Source organism: Epinephelus moara, chromosome 23, assembly GCF_006386435.1.
Source record: "Epinephelus moara isolate mb chromosome 23, YSFRI_EMoa_1.0, whole genome shotgun sequence".
Classification (NCBI taxonomy): Eukaryota; Metazoa; Chordata; class Actinopteri; order Perciformes; family Serranidae; genus Epinephelus; species Epinephelus moara.
The window spans coordinates 2,933,687-2,953,497 of NC_065528.1; the positions used below are offsets into that span (position 1 = coordinate 2,933,687).

A 19,811-nucleotide genomic window follows, 5' to 3' on the forward strand; every position below is an offset into this window, starting at 1 on the left:
TTAAATGTTTTATTTCTCTCAACTTGTCATGTCAAATGTAGGTGAAAACAAAAAGTGCACACCTTTGTGTAGTGATACAATCAAATTATTTTGAAAATCACAAAAAAAGTTCACCAGTCCCCACCACCTAATTATTACATCCCTGTGTGAATATTTTAATGATGTACTGAGGATTTTTTTTAGTCCGAATCAAGTGCGCGTGCACCGTGACAGGTGCTAGAACCGGATGTGGTCGTTGCTGTGGCCGACGGGGTATATAAAAGTATGAGCTGACATCGGCGTGGCCTCTGCCAGTTAAACATCACGGCTGGAAAAGGGGTCGATCAGTCTCAGGACTTTCAGATGTTCAGCGGCTTTCCCGAGAACATTTAAGGCACACGAAGCAAAGATAAGAGGTGGGTCAGCTGTTTGTCGGCGTGGCTTTTGTTTTTGTGAAAATGCTGACGTGTTTAAACTCGAAAACATTCAAATATGGAGCGGTAGTTTTGATTCTGCTACCTTGAGCGATTATCTTGTCTTGTCAAAGGATATTTAGAGCAAAGTTTGTGTGAATTTTTAAACGACTGCTTGACATCGGGACTTGATTGCAGCATGATTAATCCCGGGCCAAAGCTCTAACCGCTCATTGTATCCTCCTTGATTGCCTGCTTTACACCTCTGCTCATATGGAGGCGCACACAGCCGTTAGGGAAGTATGACTTGCGGAAAAAGATACAGCATGCACGCAGGGATGTTTAATTCAGGGGAAACCGAGAGTGCACAAAGGCTGCTACTCTTGTTTAAGCTGATGCTGTCTGCTTTTGCTGCTTTCATGATTGATCCAGAATGAGCAGGCTGTTCAGTTACCGCTGTATATGCACTGTCACGGGGTTGGCTGCTGCCCAAACTGGGCTGAGTCCATTTCCATTGATACACGCAGCTTGGTAGCAGCAGCATCTTCTCTCAGTTAGATGCGTTGCAATAAAAACAGGTATGGCCCACCATTAGAATTGTTATTTTAACTACTAAAATGTGTCTCTATATTTCCAGTGTGGAGCTCAACATGGTGCAGCTGTCTCCTTCCCCTACCCTGGATGCCACCCCTCCACCTGTGTGCTCAGAGGAGGGAGAGGAAGGACAAGAGGACCTGGTGATGGCTGATAGCCCAAAGGTGGGCTCACCCAGTGGTCTGAGCGCCCTGCAGCTCAGCCTGGAGGCCTCCACCGCCTACCACGGCTATGACACCTACATAGAGGACGGTCTCATCTGCCTCAAACACAAAATCCGCAACTTAGAGAAAAAAAAGGTAGGATAATGATGGAGCAGGGTAAATGACAGGTATTAAAATGGCCAGGTTGAGGCAGGCACCTGGATTTTGTGACGTGTCCCGTGTGCCCACAGCTAAAACTGGAAGACTACAAGAGGAGGCTGAGTTGGGGTGAGGCACTTAACAAGGATCAGATGGTAAGACCGGGCTCTGCATTGACAACAAAAAATAGGAATTATGAATATAATTGCATGCTGTTGGGGTTTGTACTGAGGGTTTTTTTCCACTTGTCTTTGTTTTCCAGGCAGCTGTGGAAAAGTACGAGGAGGTACTGCATAACCTGGCGTTCGCACAGGAGCTTCACAAAACCCTAGATATCTTGACTCAGAATGTAAGTCTTTGGCTTACTTTGGTTTCTTTTGAAGTGAGAATGGTTGGGCTGTAATGGCATGTCAAGTATGGTTGGGAGCCTCTGATGTGTTGTGCTCATTTTAAAGGTGGATTTATACTCGTGTGTCCGCTCTATGCAGAGCCTACACTGTAGCATACACCGACGTGTAGTTACATTTCTGTTGGGAGGTCCATGTCAGGCTATGGTGTAGGCTACAGCGTAGATGCAGAGCCTATGACGTAAGTACAGCATCAATTCAACACAGAAGTATAATTCTCGCTTCAATGTAATTTTACATGTTACTAAAAACTAGAGATGTCGATAGCACGTTTACTAGGCACAAATCAAAGTTTACCTGGACACTAGGGGTGTGCCATATCATATTGTTCATGATAATACTGATATGTTTTAATATATGAGAAATTCCGATAGTGATAGTGGGCCAGATTAGAAAATGTGAAAATACCGTTGGGCCAGCTGCTTGTCATGTTTTTTTTTTTTTCTTCAAATTACAAATGAAAAAATACAACTGTTTTAATATTTCGATGAAAAAGTATTCAACTTCCCATCACTCCAGAAAGCGGCAAACCTTTTTACACTTCTTTGCTGTGGCCATGTGTGTCTGCTGCTAGGTCCATTGTTGGCTTGCTTATTGTCTGTTTATGAAAACACATTAGGTCTTCCTATCATCTGTGTGTGTGTGCGGTGTGCCATATCATCTTGTTCACAGTAATGCTGGTATAATTTTTAATATGGTGAGAAAAATTCAGATTGTGATACTTGTAATATTTTGACTTGCTGCCGTATTGACATCATACTGTTACCCAGAGCAACAAAAAGCATGGCTGGCAGTGAAATTAGCTAGGTGGTTCCAAGAAGAGGAGCAGCCTCAGTAGTGTGGAATAAACTGTGGTGTCCTGAATGTTATATGAACAGCCCCAGACTTCTCAAACTCTTTTTGGGACTTACTGCTCAGAGGGAACTCATTCAGCAGCTCCTCTGGCAGCAGCACAGCGTATCTCCCTCTTCTCTCATGCGCACATGTGCACACACCAGAGTCAGTGTTGTCAAGTGATTTTTGTCATAAACCTTTGGTAACGTAAACCTATGTGACGTTCACAGCTTGCCAAAAAACTACATACTGTATGTGAATGTGCAATAGTTATGGTAGCATAACAGCCTGTCACAGGTTACAGTGTGATCATTAGAGGAGAAATGGCAGAGCATAAAGGTCCAGGTGGGGAAAAAAACCCTCAATCTTTTAGGATTTTGCTAAAATAGGAGATCACCTGTTTGATTTATTTATATATATCTAGATAGATTGCTAAGAAAGATAAGAGATAGATGGATAGAGAGATCCCAGGGTATATTTTTATGTATTTGGGAACAGTTTAAATGTGTCATTTGTGGTAGATTTTATTTTGTTTATACTATTAATATTGTATACAGAATCTGAATCTCACTCTGAGTGACTGTTGTTTACAAACTAAATAAATGAGAGACTATCACTTATTTTGTTGCAATTCTATGTTCACACACTCAATATGTATGTATGTATGTATGTATGTATGTATGGATGTATGTATGGATGTCTCACTTGTCCATACCTATTGAGTACAGCATTTCTCCAGTCACCTTGAGGCATCCTGTTCTACATATCTACCAAGTTTAGTAAAAATCGATATGGCAGTTAGGCCTAGATAAGAAATTAGCTCTCTAGTGCCCCCATTTTGTTTGGTCGGGTCAATAATGGAGGGGGTCCCCTCAGATGATGTGTGGTCATATGCCTACAAAGTCGCGTGGTGATCGGTGAAACCCTTGAGATGTTATACAACTTTATGTGATGAGCCACGCCCTCCGCAATATTCATTGCCTTATAGAACCTCAGTTTTAGTAAGTTTTCCAACTTTTGCCAGAGGGAACTTTAGACATTGGTCCCTAGATTATGTTCAACAAGTTTCATGCAGATCGGTCAAACTTCCTAGGAAGAGATCGATTTTAAGTGTTTTCCAAAAAATTCAAAATGGCGGAAAATCTATATAACCGGAAGTTATGGGTTCTCCTCATGAGGAGAAGCATCTCTGTGCAAAGTTTCATGTCTCTACGACATATGGGGCTTGAGATATGCCCATTCAAAGTTTGCAATTTCAGTCGGTTGCTATAGCGCCCCCTTTGGCCAACTGATGTAATATTGCTTCATTTGCATCCTCCCATGACCCTCTACCACTGTGCCAAATTTCACATGGATTGACCAAGTCAGTGAGGAGAAAAATGTGGAACATAGTTTTCGTCATTATATAGTAAGATATATTTTTAATTTGTCATATGGTCAAGAATATTGTTATCGCAAAAATACCCTAAAATATTGCATTATTATTTTAGGGCCATGTCACCCACTCCTACTGGAAACTAGTATGGCTCAAATGGGTAACATGTCATTACTGTCAAAGATCTGATTAGTTGAATAATCAGGCATTTTCTTTCTTTTTTTGCTTCTGTTTTGCCTCTGTGTTGATTAGGGGTAGGAATCACCAGGAGATCCACGATATGATATTAAAATTATACTGAAGTTACATACAATATTGTCATGATTTTGAATATGCACAATATGCTGATTATGATAAAATATATTGCGATTTATTACCTTTTTTCAACTGTAAATTATGTCTCCAAAGTAAAACTTTGTAAAGATCTCTTTTATCTAATAAAAAGTTTTCAGTGTATTCATCTGACTTCAGTCATTTTATGCAGCAGCAAAATGTATCTAGAGGACTGAAAAAGCTATTGATTATATTATTATAGTAGGCTACCTACAGTTTTGATTTGTATTTGTCATATTAATAATTTCTATAATAAGAAAATTGATACTTGGCACTGTGTGATGATACGATATTGCCACACAAATATTGAGATACTATGCTGTATCAATTCTTTTTTTTTTTTTTTCCACCACTAGTGTTGTCAAACTTGTGAAACTACTACAGAGTTATGTTTTAAGGAGACATGGCAAATGTCTAGCTCCACCTTTTATAATTGTTAGGATTTGGTGCTTTTCTTCGCTTTGCGTTGTGATTTTAATATGTAAGGTTTTGGATTGTATATCTAAGATTTTTCTGACCTTGTATACATGAAATGATTAATGAAAAATATCTTCAGATTAATTGATAATGAAATAAATGTTAGCTGCAGCCCTTCATGGAGTGATGTCAAACACGAATGCAGTATGACCTCAACCATATGTGTGTCAAAAATGCACTTGAAACCCCTTACCGTCTTGTCACTGGTCGAAAGCTAAGAAATCATATTTTTCAGTGACCACAAACATGGAATACTAGCTCCCGTTGCAGCTCTTTTTCTCTGCTCCTGTGGCAGCTTGACTCCTCCTTACCATACATGCATAAAGAGAACTCTAGCTGTTGCTGTCTCTTGTGTGAATGGATGAGGAGAGACTCGTTGATGACGTCGAGAAATATCCTGAGCTAAACGACCCACGATCCCGTCATTATAAAGACAGTGGCTAAAAACGTATTGACTGGTGAGTCATAACTCTGGACATTGGCTCTTCTGGTGAGAAATAAACCTTAATTGATGGCTGTTCAATTTTAAGCTAATTCAGAGGTGGTGGAAGTACAGATCTTTTTAGTAAAAGTAATACTAACTTGTGTGATCATCTGTTGATGAGCTGCAGCGCAACAAGTCCAGTGTGTGCATGGGGCGGCACTTGATGTGCCGCTGGTGTGTTTTCCGCTTAAGATGTGAATGCTGAATCTACTGCTTTCCCCACTGCCTCTCAGCTGATGGCGGAGCAGCAGGTCTCAGTCATTCTGCGGAGGCAGAAACAAAAGAAAATGACAGAAAGAAAACAAACGGCCATGTACTCAGCCAATCGTCAAAATATCTGTCCAGTAGTCCTACCGTAGTCTCCAGCATACCTCTGTCCAAGTAAGGGGGGGAAAACTTAAAAGTGTAGTAGCCTAATGCGCACACGGGCTCCCTCTGGTTTGTAGTTGGCCACAGCCTCTGACAAAAACTGCTCACTCTGAAATTCAGTTAAGCAGAATTATTCTGTTTCTGACATCAGAGGGCAGTTTGAGTAAAGGCACCACCAGTTGCTGTTTGCTCCTGGCGGCTTAGGTTCTGGATGGTCCCCCATCAGCGGTGCCCTCTTGATTGGCCCAGCTGCAGCCTCAAACACTCTCCGCTGCATTACTTCAGGTGGGTTGAACAAATACTTTGCCTGAATATCCTAGTCAGAGAATACAAAAATATCCCTGTCCACAAGCTTCTGCACTCATAAGTGATGCCATTTTGGTGAACATCCAGGTATTTTGCAATACAAGAAGGATTGGTTTTCAGATGCATCTAGAACTCTCCCCTTGGCCACTGTGAGCGCACGTTTTTTGTTTTTTTTTCCTCCATTCACTTGCACTGAATGGAAGTGAATGGGAGGCAAATATTTGCCAATGTTAATTAGAGGTGGAAATCACCAGAAGATCTATGATTCGATATTATCACGATACTTAAGTCATAATGCAATATTATGGGGATTTTAAATATGTTTAGATATGCTGAGTATTGCGATAAAGTATGTTGCAATATATTGTGATTTATTACTTTTTTCAAATGTAAATTATGTCCCCAAAGGAAAACTTTGTCAGCATCTGTTTTATCTATTTAAATAAAGTTTTCAGTCTGTTCATCTCACTCCAGCAATTTTTTTGCAGCAGCAAAATGTATCTAGTGGACTGAAAAAGCAACTGATTATATTATTCAAGTGGGCTACCTAAAGTTTGATTTGCATTTGTAGCATTAATGATTAATATAATTAAAAAAAATGATACATGGTACTGTGTAACAATACGATATTGCCACACAAAAATACTATGCTGTATCGTTGTTGTTGTTTTTTTATCTTTAAACCTTGATTTGTCAACACCCAGCAATTAATAATGGCCTATCAAAATATTGCATATACTTATTGTGGTCCTAAATTAAGATCTCTCTTGTGACCTTTTGCTTACAGTTGCTGAGGGCCCAGAAGAAAGCAGTGAAGAAGGAGCAAATGGCAAAGGTGGAGGAGGAAAGGAGGCGTCTGAGCACTGTGCTGCAGGTCCAGCACCTCCTCCACAGCCTGCAACGGGAACATGTCAGGAAAGACCTGTTGGCTGGACACAACCAGGCACCCCATATCCCAGCCCAACGGCTGCAAAGCCTGAGTCAGCTAACTGCCCTGCTGGGAGTTGAGAGAGATAACAGACTGAGGTGAGGGTCATCTTAGCACCTTGTGGTTGAGAAGACATTGTTATAAGCTGCCACCTCATTTGTTGTGGGAATGAGTAAGGGTTTGACTTGTGACACACCGTCACCATAATATCTGCAGAATTTTGATGGGGTCATTAATAACACAGTGACTCAGCATCACCAGGTGCAGTAATTTCTGCACAACCTCTTAATGTTCTGGGCCACATTCTCTAACATTGTTGTTGTTTCAGAACAATTCCAGCTTCATCTCATCCAGCCCAAAACCAGCCCTTTTATGAAAATGTTTTATTCCTGTTTTATTTAATCTGTTCTAACGTTGTCTTTTATCTGCCGGCACGGGTCACTATCTTTTAAACAAAAACATCGCCTGCAAGGCATTGTGAAGGTGTGCACCAAAATTGCTGGAGCACCCTTAAACGACCTCCATGACCTGTATCAGGTCAGGTGCGTGAAAAAAGCTAAATGTATCCTGGCCGACCCAAGCCATCCACTAAGGGACAATTTCGTGCTGCTACCATTAGGGCGCAGATATAATCTCCCCTGATGCAGAACAAATTGGTTCAAAAAATCATAAATGTACTTGTGTATTATTTTGTGGTTGTTTGTTTATTTGTTGTGATGATTGTTGTCTTTGTTTAACTGCTGGCTGTGGCACAAATTACCCCTGGTGGATAATAAAGATATCTTGAACCTTGAACCTTTAAACACCCACACAGGCTGCTCATATAGTTGTTGAATGATTGCTTTTGAAACAATTTGAGTGGTGGTGGTTGTTTGAGGCTTTTATAAGCCTTGACAGTGTTGCTACAATCTCTGCCCAAAAGCAAATGAAAAGCTAAATTTGTACTACACTGATATCTGGCCGCTGTCAAATCTCTGCTTGCATTAGCTGTATTTGTACATCAAACTGTTAATGGAGAGGAATTGAAGGTGAGCTGGTGGTTTCTCTGTCAATTTGTAATGCTTCTTTTTAAGCAAATTGTATAAATTGATTCAATCTAATTTCAAATTGGGCGTTAAGCGTAGCCCTGTGTGTAATGAAGCAAAAACAAACATGACAGTACAACATGAGATGAGGGCAAACAAGCTAACATCCTAACATCCACCATCCTGTGTGTTGTAGTTTAGAGGAGCAGATGAAGCAAGCGGCTCTGGCCTACTTGGACCTGCTAGAGGGGAAAGACAAGCCGGTGGCTGGATCCTCATGTAAGTATAAAAACACAAACACATCTATCGATCCATCTATCTGTCCATCTATCTATCCATCTATCCATCCATCCATCCATGAATTAATGAAGTTGAAAATCTTTACTGATGTGCATTGTATAATTTGTTGAACAAAATGGCGTAACAACAACCAATGGAAACCAAAATCACCCCATTTAGGGCTTAATTTAAAATCACACTGAAAATCAATTTGAATGAAAATGAATTTTATCATAACTCATAATTTGACTCAGTAGTGTGTATGGCCGTCACGTGCCTTATGCACTCCGAACAATGTCTGGGCATGCTCCTGATGAGTTGTCGGATTGTGTCCCAAGGGATCTCCTCCCAGAACTGGATCAGGGCATCGGTGACCTCCTGGACAGTCTGTGGCGGTACTTGGTGGTGTCAGATGCACTGATACATAATGTACCTTAAGTGCTTAATTGGATTTAGGTCAAGGGAACAAGAGGGCCAGTCAATGGCATCACTGCCTTTGTCAACCAGGACCTGCTTACACACTCTGGCCACATGAGGCCGGACATTGTCCTGCACCAGGAGGAACCCAGGGCCCACTGCACCAGTGTAAGGTCTGACTGTCACTCTAAGGATTTCATTCTAGTACCTAACAGCAGTCAGGTTACCATTGGCTATGACATGGAGGTCTGTGTGATCCTCCAAGGATATGCCTCCCCAGACCATCACTGACCCACTGCCAAACAGGTCATGCTGGATGATGTTACAGGCAGCATAACGTTCACCACGGTGTCTCCAGACTCTTTCATGCCTGTCACATGTGCTCAGTGTGAACCTGCCCTCATCTGTGAAGAAAACGGGGCACTATCGAGCTCTCTTGGTGTAACTGCCGGTCTCCAGTTAGCCCATCTATGCTCTTTAGACTGTGTTGGGAGACACAGCAAACCTTCTTGCGACTGCGAATATAGATGTGACATCCTGGAGGGGCTGGACAGTAAGGATAAGGAGAGAGCAACTGTCTGTGGCCACTACCTGCACTACCACTACTCGCTACTAGACGTTTGCCATTTCCGCTTATATTCCATGTGAGAACAATGTGTAGGGATTAAAGGGGTTATAGTACAGACAAGAACTTCAGTCTGCTTTCATCACTGCCTGTAGGGTCATCCGAAGTGGATTTTTGTTTAACTGATCATCTTTTCAGTTAAGCTGTTCAAAGAGGAGCTCACCAGGCTGTTGAACAGCAAGTACTTCAGCTGTCTTCCACCTCCACCCAACAAGTCTCCAGAGGTGTTGCTGAGGTCAACCAGTCATAGCTGTAAGTTGATCATACTTATATTTACTGTGTGACTTAACACCTGTGGGTGAACAGAAATTGGAGTTGGGCATTAAAAAACTGTGCCAGTATTAAGTTAAATGTACTACTAAAACTACTCTATACCTTTTGCCCTAGTCTGAATGTGTTTAATTGCAGATTTATATATTTTTTCCCCTCCTGTTAGCCACATCAAAGTCAAAACCAAATCAAGATTCTGAGGAGGTAAGACCAAAATTACAGCTGAATTTTGGTGCTGTGCATTTGACTGTAAGCATGCTCCAGGATCCACTGATGCTGTGTTGGTGATATGGCAGTTTTTCAACAGACTGTACCTGACTGACACGGAGCCTCCTTCCACCAAGAACTGGAAGGGGGACTTCCAGACCACAAGGGAGCGGGAGCCTCCTGACTGCTGGGATATGGAATTCTCAGATGGATCTGCCTCACCCCAAGCTGCAGTCCGCAAACAATGGAGAGGAGCTGCCACTTTTATCCCCAAAGTCCCAGTCACCACCAAGATCAAGAAGGTTGACTGCAAACAAGTAGGTATCGTTAAACCCTCTGGGCAATGGACTTAACATTGCAATTATGTCTATGGACAAAGTAATTTAAATATATACAGGTGTGTGACCAATTGTATTGCTATCATATTAATGACCTCAGCTTCAAAAATAAATTAAACCAAAAGCCCCTATCAAGTAGGATACTCCTACTGACATTAGGCAGGTAGGAGAAAAAAAAAAGATGCTACAGCACACCTTTTTTGGGAGGGGGAAAACTTATCACAGCTTTGAATTTAGTTGTTGGTTCTTAAAACTTTTATTGCATCTCCTTTTGTTATTTGTAGTATTTGCCATTTAGGATGTTTACTAAAGGTAACAATAAATGTCTGTATGAAAGCAAATAAAAATGAATATATTTTAATTTTAGTCAGACTGTGTAAAATTAAGGACTTGGCTATCATGTCATCTCTAATTAGTTGTGCCCAAACTTTTGCATGGTGCTCCTTTCCTTTTTTCACTCTAAAATTGTACAAAACAAGAATAATACACTAATCTTGCTTAAAATATTGAAAAGCATGTTTCATTAACTTCATGCCTTTGGCAGATCAGTTAATCTTATACTCACTTCGCTATTCACAGAAACATGGAATTTTGACCAGGTGTGCCCAAACTTTAGCATGCCACTGTAACTACAAAGAAGATGACCAAATCAAAGATGGCCACAGGAGGCAGTCTTCTGAGCACATGTGTATATAGTAGGGGAACAATGGCAAAACGCAAAGTGTTCATTGATTTCCCTTTCTGAGTGTAGTTATATTGAAAGCCGAATTATACAAGTATATGTATGTGATCCATGTTGTATAAAGGTGCCAGGTCAGTTAAAGGGATGTTAAGTTGCATGCAAGACTCTGTGTAAAGCATTCGCTAACTACATCAGTTTAACGTTGGCAAAGCCAGCTACCCAAAAACCTTATTACAAAGATCACAACAATAAAACTCACTAAAAACATCAAATCAATATGTTACACAAACAGTGACAAAAGTTAATAGTCTTGCTTACCCTGTACTCAGTGATGAGAATAACAGCATTATAAATAAACAGCATTACTAACAGCGCTACTTTTTTCAGTAACGAGTAATCAAAAAAGTTACTGTCTCCCCCATTATAATGCCGTTACCATTACTCACAATAAAATACGCCATTACTCAGCTTTATTTGAGTTCACTGAAGCGGCTTTCAAGCAAGCTCCTTCTCAGCGGAGCTCTAAAGTTTTGGTTTTTTTTCTTTGGTGAGGGGGAAGGGAGGGAGAGACAACTGCATAAGTGATGATGATTGGCTTAGGGAGAGTAAAATTTCATCATAAACCAATCAGAGGCAGAGTAGGGTGGGTATTCACAAGCACACAAGCAGGGTTGTCAGGTCCGCTTATTAGCTGCGACTTTGGGCTCGTTTTTTTGTAAAGTTGCTTACAAATATTGGTAGTCGCGGGTTGCAGTTTTTTGGGCTTGTTTCTAAAGTGGAGTTGCTTATTTGGGCTTGCTCTCTAAATGTCGCCTTTCTCAATCTAATAAGTTATTTAAACTCATGATAGTATGTCGGACTGCAGGATGTTTCCACAGCTCCGCTCCCTCCGCCCCTCCTCCGCTTACACACAAGTGACGGTCAGTCAATGAGACTTTTCACATTTAAATTGCGCGATTAATGGATGTTCACTAACAAGTGGGCGAAATATGGAAAGAATACAATAAAGACTTGTAGAAAGAGAGGAGATTGATTCGACTTCAAGAGGTGGACAATTCAAAGGCAGTGTGCAGATTCAGATTCTGTGTGAAATATGTACTCATTCGCATATCTCCTTAACATATTTGAGCATCTTATAAAAAAGTAACGCTGTAGTTGCTTTTCCAGGTAATTAGTTACTTTTATAGTGCAGTAACTCAGTTACTAACTCAGTTACTTTTTGGGGAAAATAACTAGTAACTATAACTAATTACTTTTTTAAAGTAACGTTTCCAACACTGCCTGTACTGCACTAACATTATGCCCAGTTGTTACATTAGCATTTCATGAATGGAGGAAAGGGTTGCTTTTTTGTGATGCTTGTAAGCCGGCAGTCTTCTATTGTGGATCAGCAAGGCTGGAAAGATTTGTGGTTCCTGATGCAGTCCTTGCTGTGCTGTCTTCCATTGTTGCAGGTCAGAGGAATCTGGTGTCTGTCTCCTTCAGAGTTAGCCGCTCGGCACTAACTCGGCTTTGTTCTCCTTTGCTTGGAAAGTTAGCTTGCAAACTTTGTCTCTGCCTTGCACTAACTTGTGTAGTCTTTCTTACCATTTAGAAGATTTTGCTGTGTCTGCTGGTTTTGAGCAGTTCACACATGTGAGAGCAAGGCTGCAGCTCCTGTTGGGAACTGAGGTAAGAAAAGGTGGGGAAGATGACTCTTCTCTGAAAATATCCCAAGCTAAAAAGTGAGAAGACAGAATGGAAAGATTCCTCTTTTTGTCAGCCTGATGACATTTCATGGTCATGTCACAGTGACTGACTGTCATTGAATGAGCAGGTTTTCGCACTAAAGCGTGAAATATCAAAGGCCTGTGTGAAGATGAGTTCATTTGGCTGTCAGTCCTTTTGTCTGATGAACAAAATGAGGCCACATACGTCATTTCAAGTGGGCTGAACTTAAAGGAAATGTGGAGTTAGGCATTTTGGCTGTCGCCATCTTTTTTCTTTCTTTTTTTAAGCCAAAAGTGACCATATTTGGACCAGAGGATGTAGCTGTGTGTGAGCGAGGTGTTGCACATAAACTGGAGCGATGCCTCGCAAATAGCCTGTCACTTGAGCGGCCCCTCCCTTAAATATGCGTAACTTTAAGCCTTTAATAAAATTTAAATCGGTGGTTATTGGATAAATCACCCATTTAACCAGATAGTCCAAAACTGTTTTTTGTACCAGGCTGTAAACACGTTCATTTCTGCTGTAAAGTTGCTCAAGAGGAAATTTCAAAATATCTCTTCAAAACTTCATTCTTGATCTTGGGAACTGCAGATAGGCAAAGTAATCTTAAGTGGTGTTTTGGGACATTTAGTTATTCTGCCCTCATTATTGTATTTTTTGAATGCTGCTCTGCACTCTGATTTGACCCATCTGCCCAGCTTTCATTTTCACATTTGCACTCCAGTTAATGTACAATTATTCTAAATAATTTTGCCCTACAGCTGAATGTTAAATTGCCATTTTAGTCTGAAGTAATTGAAAGAAACTCCCGCAATTAAACAAAAACATTGCAACCGTAACAATAGAATTTGAAAGTAAGAGTTGTATTTTAAGCTACCACAGCTGTTTCAGTTGATGTCTAGGTACACTGTAAACAAGGTCATACAACATCGTCTGACCACAGCTAAAGGTATCAGTGTCTCTGCTTTGTCTTTGATGTTGCACTGGCATATTAACATGAGATATGACAAGGAATTTGTGTGAAGAATGAAAAGAGAGCTTTTAGAGTGTCAAACCCTGCTTGTTTTTACACCTCCACACATCTGGGGTCCGTTTCACAAAGCAGGTTTAGTGAAAACTCAGTCTGTTAACCCTGAAATGAGGGAAACTCTGGGTTTTCCGTTTCAGAAAGGGAGGTAACTTAAACCAGAGAAAGTGGAGTATCTCCAGCCCGTTTCAGAAAGAGAGGTAACTGAAGCTCAGTGTCAGTTACCATGGCAACTGACTCTGTGAACCTAACCTGGTCAGGAGCAGGTTTTCTTCAATGAACCTCGAGTTTCTAGCTGTCTCCTCCCTCTTACACCACACACGCAGTGTGATTCATTCATTCATTCGTTTAGTGTTGCGCGGGTTTCAGTGAGTTTGATCATCTGTCCTCAAGGTAAAGTTGGATCCCAAAGTGTGTTCTAGTTCTAAATCTACTTTTTTCGACTATGGCATGTCCGTTCTTGGGAGGACCCTGTAGACGAAGAGGCAGTGTTACTGAGGAGGGAGTTACGCATTCGTCGGGAGATTATTCACAGGCCCAGAATTGACATATTATCATTTCCAGAACATTTTCTTTTTGAACGGTACCGTGTCACATCACAGTCCATCATTTATATCCATAACCTCATCCGTCGTGACATAACCAACGTCACCAACCGTGGACGTGCACTTTCATCTACCCAGATTCTTTGTGTTGCTCTTCGTTTTTGCAAACGGGAGTTTTCTGGATAATATCGGGAGATGCAGAAAATATCAGTAAGGCCACTGTCTGCAGAGCCATGAGAAAAGTGTCCCTAGCTCTGAAACGTCTATTAAACTCTTGTTGTGTTCCCTGGACATAAACCTGTGAGTGTCATCAAGGAGGAATTCCACAGGATTGCAGGTGAATGATGTAGAAATCAGTTAAAATTTATAATTATAAATCATTCAGTTAATGACATGTTGCTGCAACCTCAGACTGGGATTAGTAATTTTAATTTCTTTTAGGATTTCCCGGTGTGATAGGGTGCATTGATGGAACCCACATTCCCATCATTGCTCCTTCACAAAATGAAGGAGACTATGTGAATAGGAAGTACTTTCACAGCATTAATGTGCAGGTAGATTGACTGTCTCGAAATGTCAGACTGCATCACACTGCAAAAACTCAAAATCATTCCAAGAATATTTGTCTTATTTCTAGACAAAATGTCTCATTTCTAGTCAGAACAAATCACACCTAAAAGTAACTTGTTTATAGACAATTTTCACTTGTTTCAGGGACATTTTCACTTCACAAAAATAATTAGAAAAATCTGTCAGTGGAGCAAGTTTGTTATTTCTACTTATTTCAATTGGAAAATGTGCTTGAAACAAGTGAAAATTGTCTAAAAACAAGTTACTTTTTAGGTGATGTGTCTTAAGTGTAAAGACATTTGATTTGATTAGAAATGAGAAATGTAGACTAGCAACTAACATCTGTCATTCTCTGCACTGTCAAGATCATATGTGATGCAGCCCACATTATCACTAATGTGGAGGCCAAGTGGCCTGGGTTGGTACATGACTCACGGATGTATCGTGAGTCTAATATCAGCAACATACTGGAACATGGTAAGCAGCCTAAAGTTTTGCACAATCACTTGTCACTTGTTTGAACGATGTTTTTATATTTCATCTTGAGCTGCTTCCACATTCTTTTTTCGCCGGTGGGATTGCATCTAAGTGAACTAAATTTTAGCTTTAACACAATTCCACCTGTTTGCATCTGTAGTCTAATATTATTGTGATTGCATAAATGTATAAAATAAATTTAAACTTACGCATTGACTCGAGCGGTAATTTCCTCCCACGCCGACTCCCGTTCCTTCGCTGCTGCAGCCGTGTTACTGTGCATTCACACCAAAAGCATCATGAGCGTCATAAGCGGCCGGCAGCCATTCATTTTCAATGTAGGCTTGCTACGAAGGGCGTCTGGAGCGTTGGCAGCAGCGAGCAGCGCGATGCCAGCGACCGGAGAGTCACTGTGAAGTTGAGAGAAGCTCAACTTTATGCAAATGAGCAGCGACGCCACCGAAGCAGCAGCCAATTGCAGACCGTGAATATTCTCAAGGCGGGACAGTGAAAGAAAGAAAGAGATCTTCTGCAGCGCAGCTTGAAAGCCCCGCCCCTTGGCAGCCTTCTGCAAGCCCTGCCAGAGCTGCCAGGCAGCGCAATGCCAGCGACCTGAGCGACCGCTGGCGGTCATGACGCTTTTGGTGTGAATGCACAGTTACTCTTCTTCCTGAAAACTGCTTCAAATTCGCTGTATGAGCGCATTAAAATATCCAACTCCAGAGGAGTAAAAAATGCAGACCTTTTCTTGTCGCTTGTCGCTTGTTGCCATGGTGAATCGTGGTATCAGGGCTCCATTGATGACGGTTTTTTAAAGTTATGGTGCATGCGCTTAACTCAGAGTGAACAAATTCTGTGTTGACTGAACCGATTGAAATCACCTGTTCTGAAACCCGTAACCCAGAGTTTCCCATCTCAGAGTTACTCAACTCAGATTTCAGGGTTAGGCTCAGAGTTTGTTGAACCTCCTTTCTGAAACGGACCCCTGGTCAATCACTGCTTAATTGAGCTAGACAAATAAATTGGTCAGGCTGAGATGTTACCTTATTCCAGATGTAAAAGTGTATGTGTCAGCCCATAACTAACAAGAAATTTCTTGTCTGTGGTCATTTTCAAAACATGTCTCCATTAGCTTGTTAACAGGAAGCACTTACAACTTTTATTTTAAGCTTCTTCTGCCCTGTTCAGTATTTCTAATCTTTGTCACAGTTGTCATACATATAATTTCATGTCTTTAAAATTGTGCTATCCAAATTTGAGACCATACCAAAAATATATTTGAAAAAATGACACGACTACATACAATTGCAGATTTCTTTTAACTTTTCAAATATGGATTGCTGTGCAAACTGGACATAACCTCTGTTTCAGGAACTTATAAACATTTTCAGAACCATTCATCTGACCACAACCTCAGCAAAGAAGCGAAGATGATTCTAATGTTGTCTGACATTAAAGATTAGACTGCTGATGTAGGAGTTGCCCTAAATGAAAGGACTATAGGTCATACTGTATAGTTACAGTAGTTAGAATTTTTTTTTACTGTCAATATTTTTTAAACTATCTTTTTTTTTTTATTTAGTTTGTGAATGTGAACAGTTACATTTCAGCAAAGAAAAGGAGTATAATATCCCCAACCCTGGCAAGAAGAAATTAATGATAATTAGAATTAGAATTGTTATTGTTGTTAGTATTATTGTTATTAATAATAAGAAGAAGAAGGAGAAGAAGACTAAATAAGAATGAATATTGGTACATAAATAAATAGAGGACATGGTAACATAAAATCATAATCACAGCAGTGCATAATTTGCAAAAAGCTTCAAATTTTTCAAAATCATGAGTTTCCAAGAAGTCCATATAAGGGCTCCTAAAATGAACAAAGTTCTTGTCCTTCTTTTTTTTAGAAAATACGTCAGTCTCTCCAAAGTTTGACGGGCTATCAATTCCTTTGTCCACATTCTAATGGAAGGTGTATCCACATTCTTTCATAAAAGTATAATTATCCCTCTGGCTTATAAAAGTCCAAAGTCAATAAGCAGCAACTGCTGCAAAGTTACAACAAAGTCCTCAGGGTGTATTCCCAATATACAGAGTTGGGCACAAAAAGGAACTTCTTTTCCAATTATGAGGCTTATACATTCTATCACACTTCCAGAATTGCTGTAGCTTTGTACACTCCCACAAATGATGAATTGATTGACCTTTTTTTTCTCTACACTTCACACAGATATCTGGAATATTAGGGAACAACCGACTTAATCTGCTAGGTGTAAAATAGGTTTGCATTAGCCATTCGTATTGTAATAGCTTCAATTTATGTTAAACTTGTACCGATTAATCGGCAGTGTTCGGAATTGGGCCGATTTTCGTGATCGGCCATGACCTGTGACCGGCCGGCCAGTCTAAAATATGCCGATTTAAAAACGCCGGTCAAATTCCCAGCACACCGCATGATTGACATCATGTAGCATCAGCACCGTGCGCACACACACGCACATGTGCGTGTGTCTGGTTTGGGTAGGGCAACTATGGAGTAAATGATTCCGGCCAGAGAATCCAGTTCGAGAGGATACTTTAGTTTTCAATGCAGGAGGTTCACAACAAGTGTGTATGTGTGTGGTTCTGAAATAAACAAAAGGAAAAATAGCTTTACACTCAATTCTTACATGCATATACAATCTTTAAACATGGGCGGCTTCTCACCTTCATCATTCACGCACACACATCAAAAGAGAGAAGGAGAAAGTTGTTTATTGTCCATGTTAAACTTGCTGCACTGTGCCGCTTGAAACTGACGAGGCGCATGTCCGCGTGCCGAAGATGCGCATGTCCGCCCACTTACTGGCGGGCGCGTCCTCAGCGCTAAGGGCTTTCATACAGGTGACTTACAGTACACCATGTCAGCCGTACGGAATTTTTGTGTCTGAGGAGGATAACAAGTTTGCAGTATGCAACACCTGCCAGGCTAAAATAGGGCATTCTAATAAAGTAAAGATAGAAAATATTGCTCTATCTTGTGTGCTGTAAAGTGGTTTGAAAAAAATGATATCGGAATCGGCCAAAATCGTCATTGGCCGTCCAAACACTCTGCAAATCGGAAATCGGGATTGGCCCAAAAATCGGTGCAAGTCTAATTTGTGTTAATAGACTGGTTTTGGGACTTAAAACAAGCCATCTTAGTCTCCTTCATGAATGTCCTCCTTTATATCAACTTTCCATGCCTCTGGCTTTTTGAAGGATCAATCTCTTGGATATGTTAACAATAGCTCATAGAACAAAGAAAATTAACCTCTACCATTTATGTGGCATAAAGTTAATTCCTCAACTTTAGACAATGGAGATACAGAAAACAATTGTCTGTGTAGATAAGATGAAACCATTACACTCTCAGTATTTTAAAGTTATATTTTTCACAGAGTTGGATATCTGACAGCAAGTTGCCTTCCACATATAAATCTGAAATTTTCTCTACACCTTTTTATTAAACCATATCTTGAATCCACAATCTGCTCTCCAGGTATAAAACAACTGTGACAATGCAGGTGTATCACTAACATGTTGGTGAGCAGAGTACCACACTGAGATGGTGTTTTTAAGAATGTGATTCTTTGTCTGCTTGAATAGCTTTTTGACACTTGCTCAGTATAAATAAAACTTAAGAGGAAGTCCTGATGTTGATACCTGCTCTATAGATACCAAAGCTAGAAAGGGAGCCACCGAGAAATAATACATTCCTGATCTTAACTGGGCAGCCCAGTAATACCATTTTAAGTTAAGCAGCTGAACCCCCCTTCTTTCTTATGGTAAGCATAATAACCTTAGTTGGAGTCTGGCCTTTTTATTATTCCAGATGAATTTGCTCAACAAATCATTAATGTTGTGAAAAAGCTGTAAAATTTTATGTGAGACTAGCATTGTAATTACGTTTATGCAACCAATCTCATAAATAGGCATATGGACCCAATGGTTTAGCATCTCCCTCACCCTGTTTAGCAGTGAGTCATAGTTTAAAGAAACCAATTGTTTCATCTCAGGACTAATTTTAATCCCTACATAAACTAAGCACAAAAAGTAAGGAAATTTGTGTTTGTAGATTATTTCTGTGTTGTAACAATGCTTCTTCACAATAAATCTTATACCGTTGGAAAGCCTGTTTATTTCCCTTTTTAAATGGTGCCACATTTGTAAGGAACGTGCATTTGTGAAATGAGCAGCAGAGCTGAGTATGTGGGTTGCGCCCATGAAAAATTTGCCAAATCTTCTCTGCCAATACCAAACAGCTTTTTTTATTTTTTATTTTTTTGCTGTTGACTCTTGTTTGGTGGATTGGATGATTGAAGTCTGAAGAAACGAGACATATTGGCAATTTAACAATATATTCATTTAACAAATGGGAGCCTTAGTAGCGTGTGGAAGAACCATACACAGCCACAACAGCCTGGCGCCTCCTCCAAGTCAGCCAACGTGGTTGTGTTGGTCACTCTGGCACAAACAGCACGCCCAAGCTGATCCCACAAGTGTTCAATGGGGTTGAGGTCAGGACTGCTGGCAGGCCATTCCTTCTCTCCACTCCCGAATTCTGGAGGTAGTCTCTGATAAACCCCGTTCTGTGGGGGCAAGCATTTTCATCTTGGAGGGTAGAGTTCAGTCCCAGGCTGTGGAGATATGGGATTGCCACTGGTTGCAGAATTTCATCTCTATCTCTCTGCATTGAGATTGCCTCCAATGATGACAAGCCTCGGTTTTCCAGTAAGGGAGATGCTGCCCCACAGTATCACACTGCCTCCACCAAAAGATGTTGCTCTATTGGTGCAGCAATCAGCAAAGCGTTCTTC

At 40.6% G+C, this 19,811-nt stretch overlaps 1 protein-coding gene across 2 annotated transcripts in view; it reads left to right on the plus strand.

Moving 5' to 3' along the window:
• The first annotated feature begins 260 nt into the window (after positions 1–260).
• caprin2 (caprin family member 2) overlaps positions 261–19,811 on the plus strand; it is a 55,732-nt gene continuing 36,181 nt past the window's right edge. The window contains exons 1-9 of one of the 2 annotated variants that reach the window (XM_050036053.1): positions 261–395; positions 1,030–1,285; positions 1,381–1,443; positions 1,551–1,637; positions 6,661–6,899; positions 8,023–8,105; positions 9,286–9,399; positions 9,584–9,621; positions 9,714–9,941. In XM_050036053.1, the coding sequence (XP_049892010.1) occupies positions 1,043–1,285; positions 1,381–1,443; positions 1,551–1,637; positions 6,661–6,899; positions 8,023–8,105; positions 9,286–9,399; positions 9,584–9,621; positions 9,714–9,941 (1,095 nt within the window). In that variant the 5' untranslated portion in view covers positions 261–395; positions 1,030–1,042. Of the gene's footprint in view, positions 396–1,029; positions 1,286–1,380; positions 1,444–1,550; positions 1,638–6,660; positions 6,900–8,022; positions 8,106–9,285; positions 9,400–9,583; positions 9,622–9,713; positions 9,942–19,811 lie in introns of those variants that run through there. The other variant, XM_050036054.1, reaches the window with a different exon arrangement.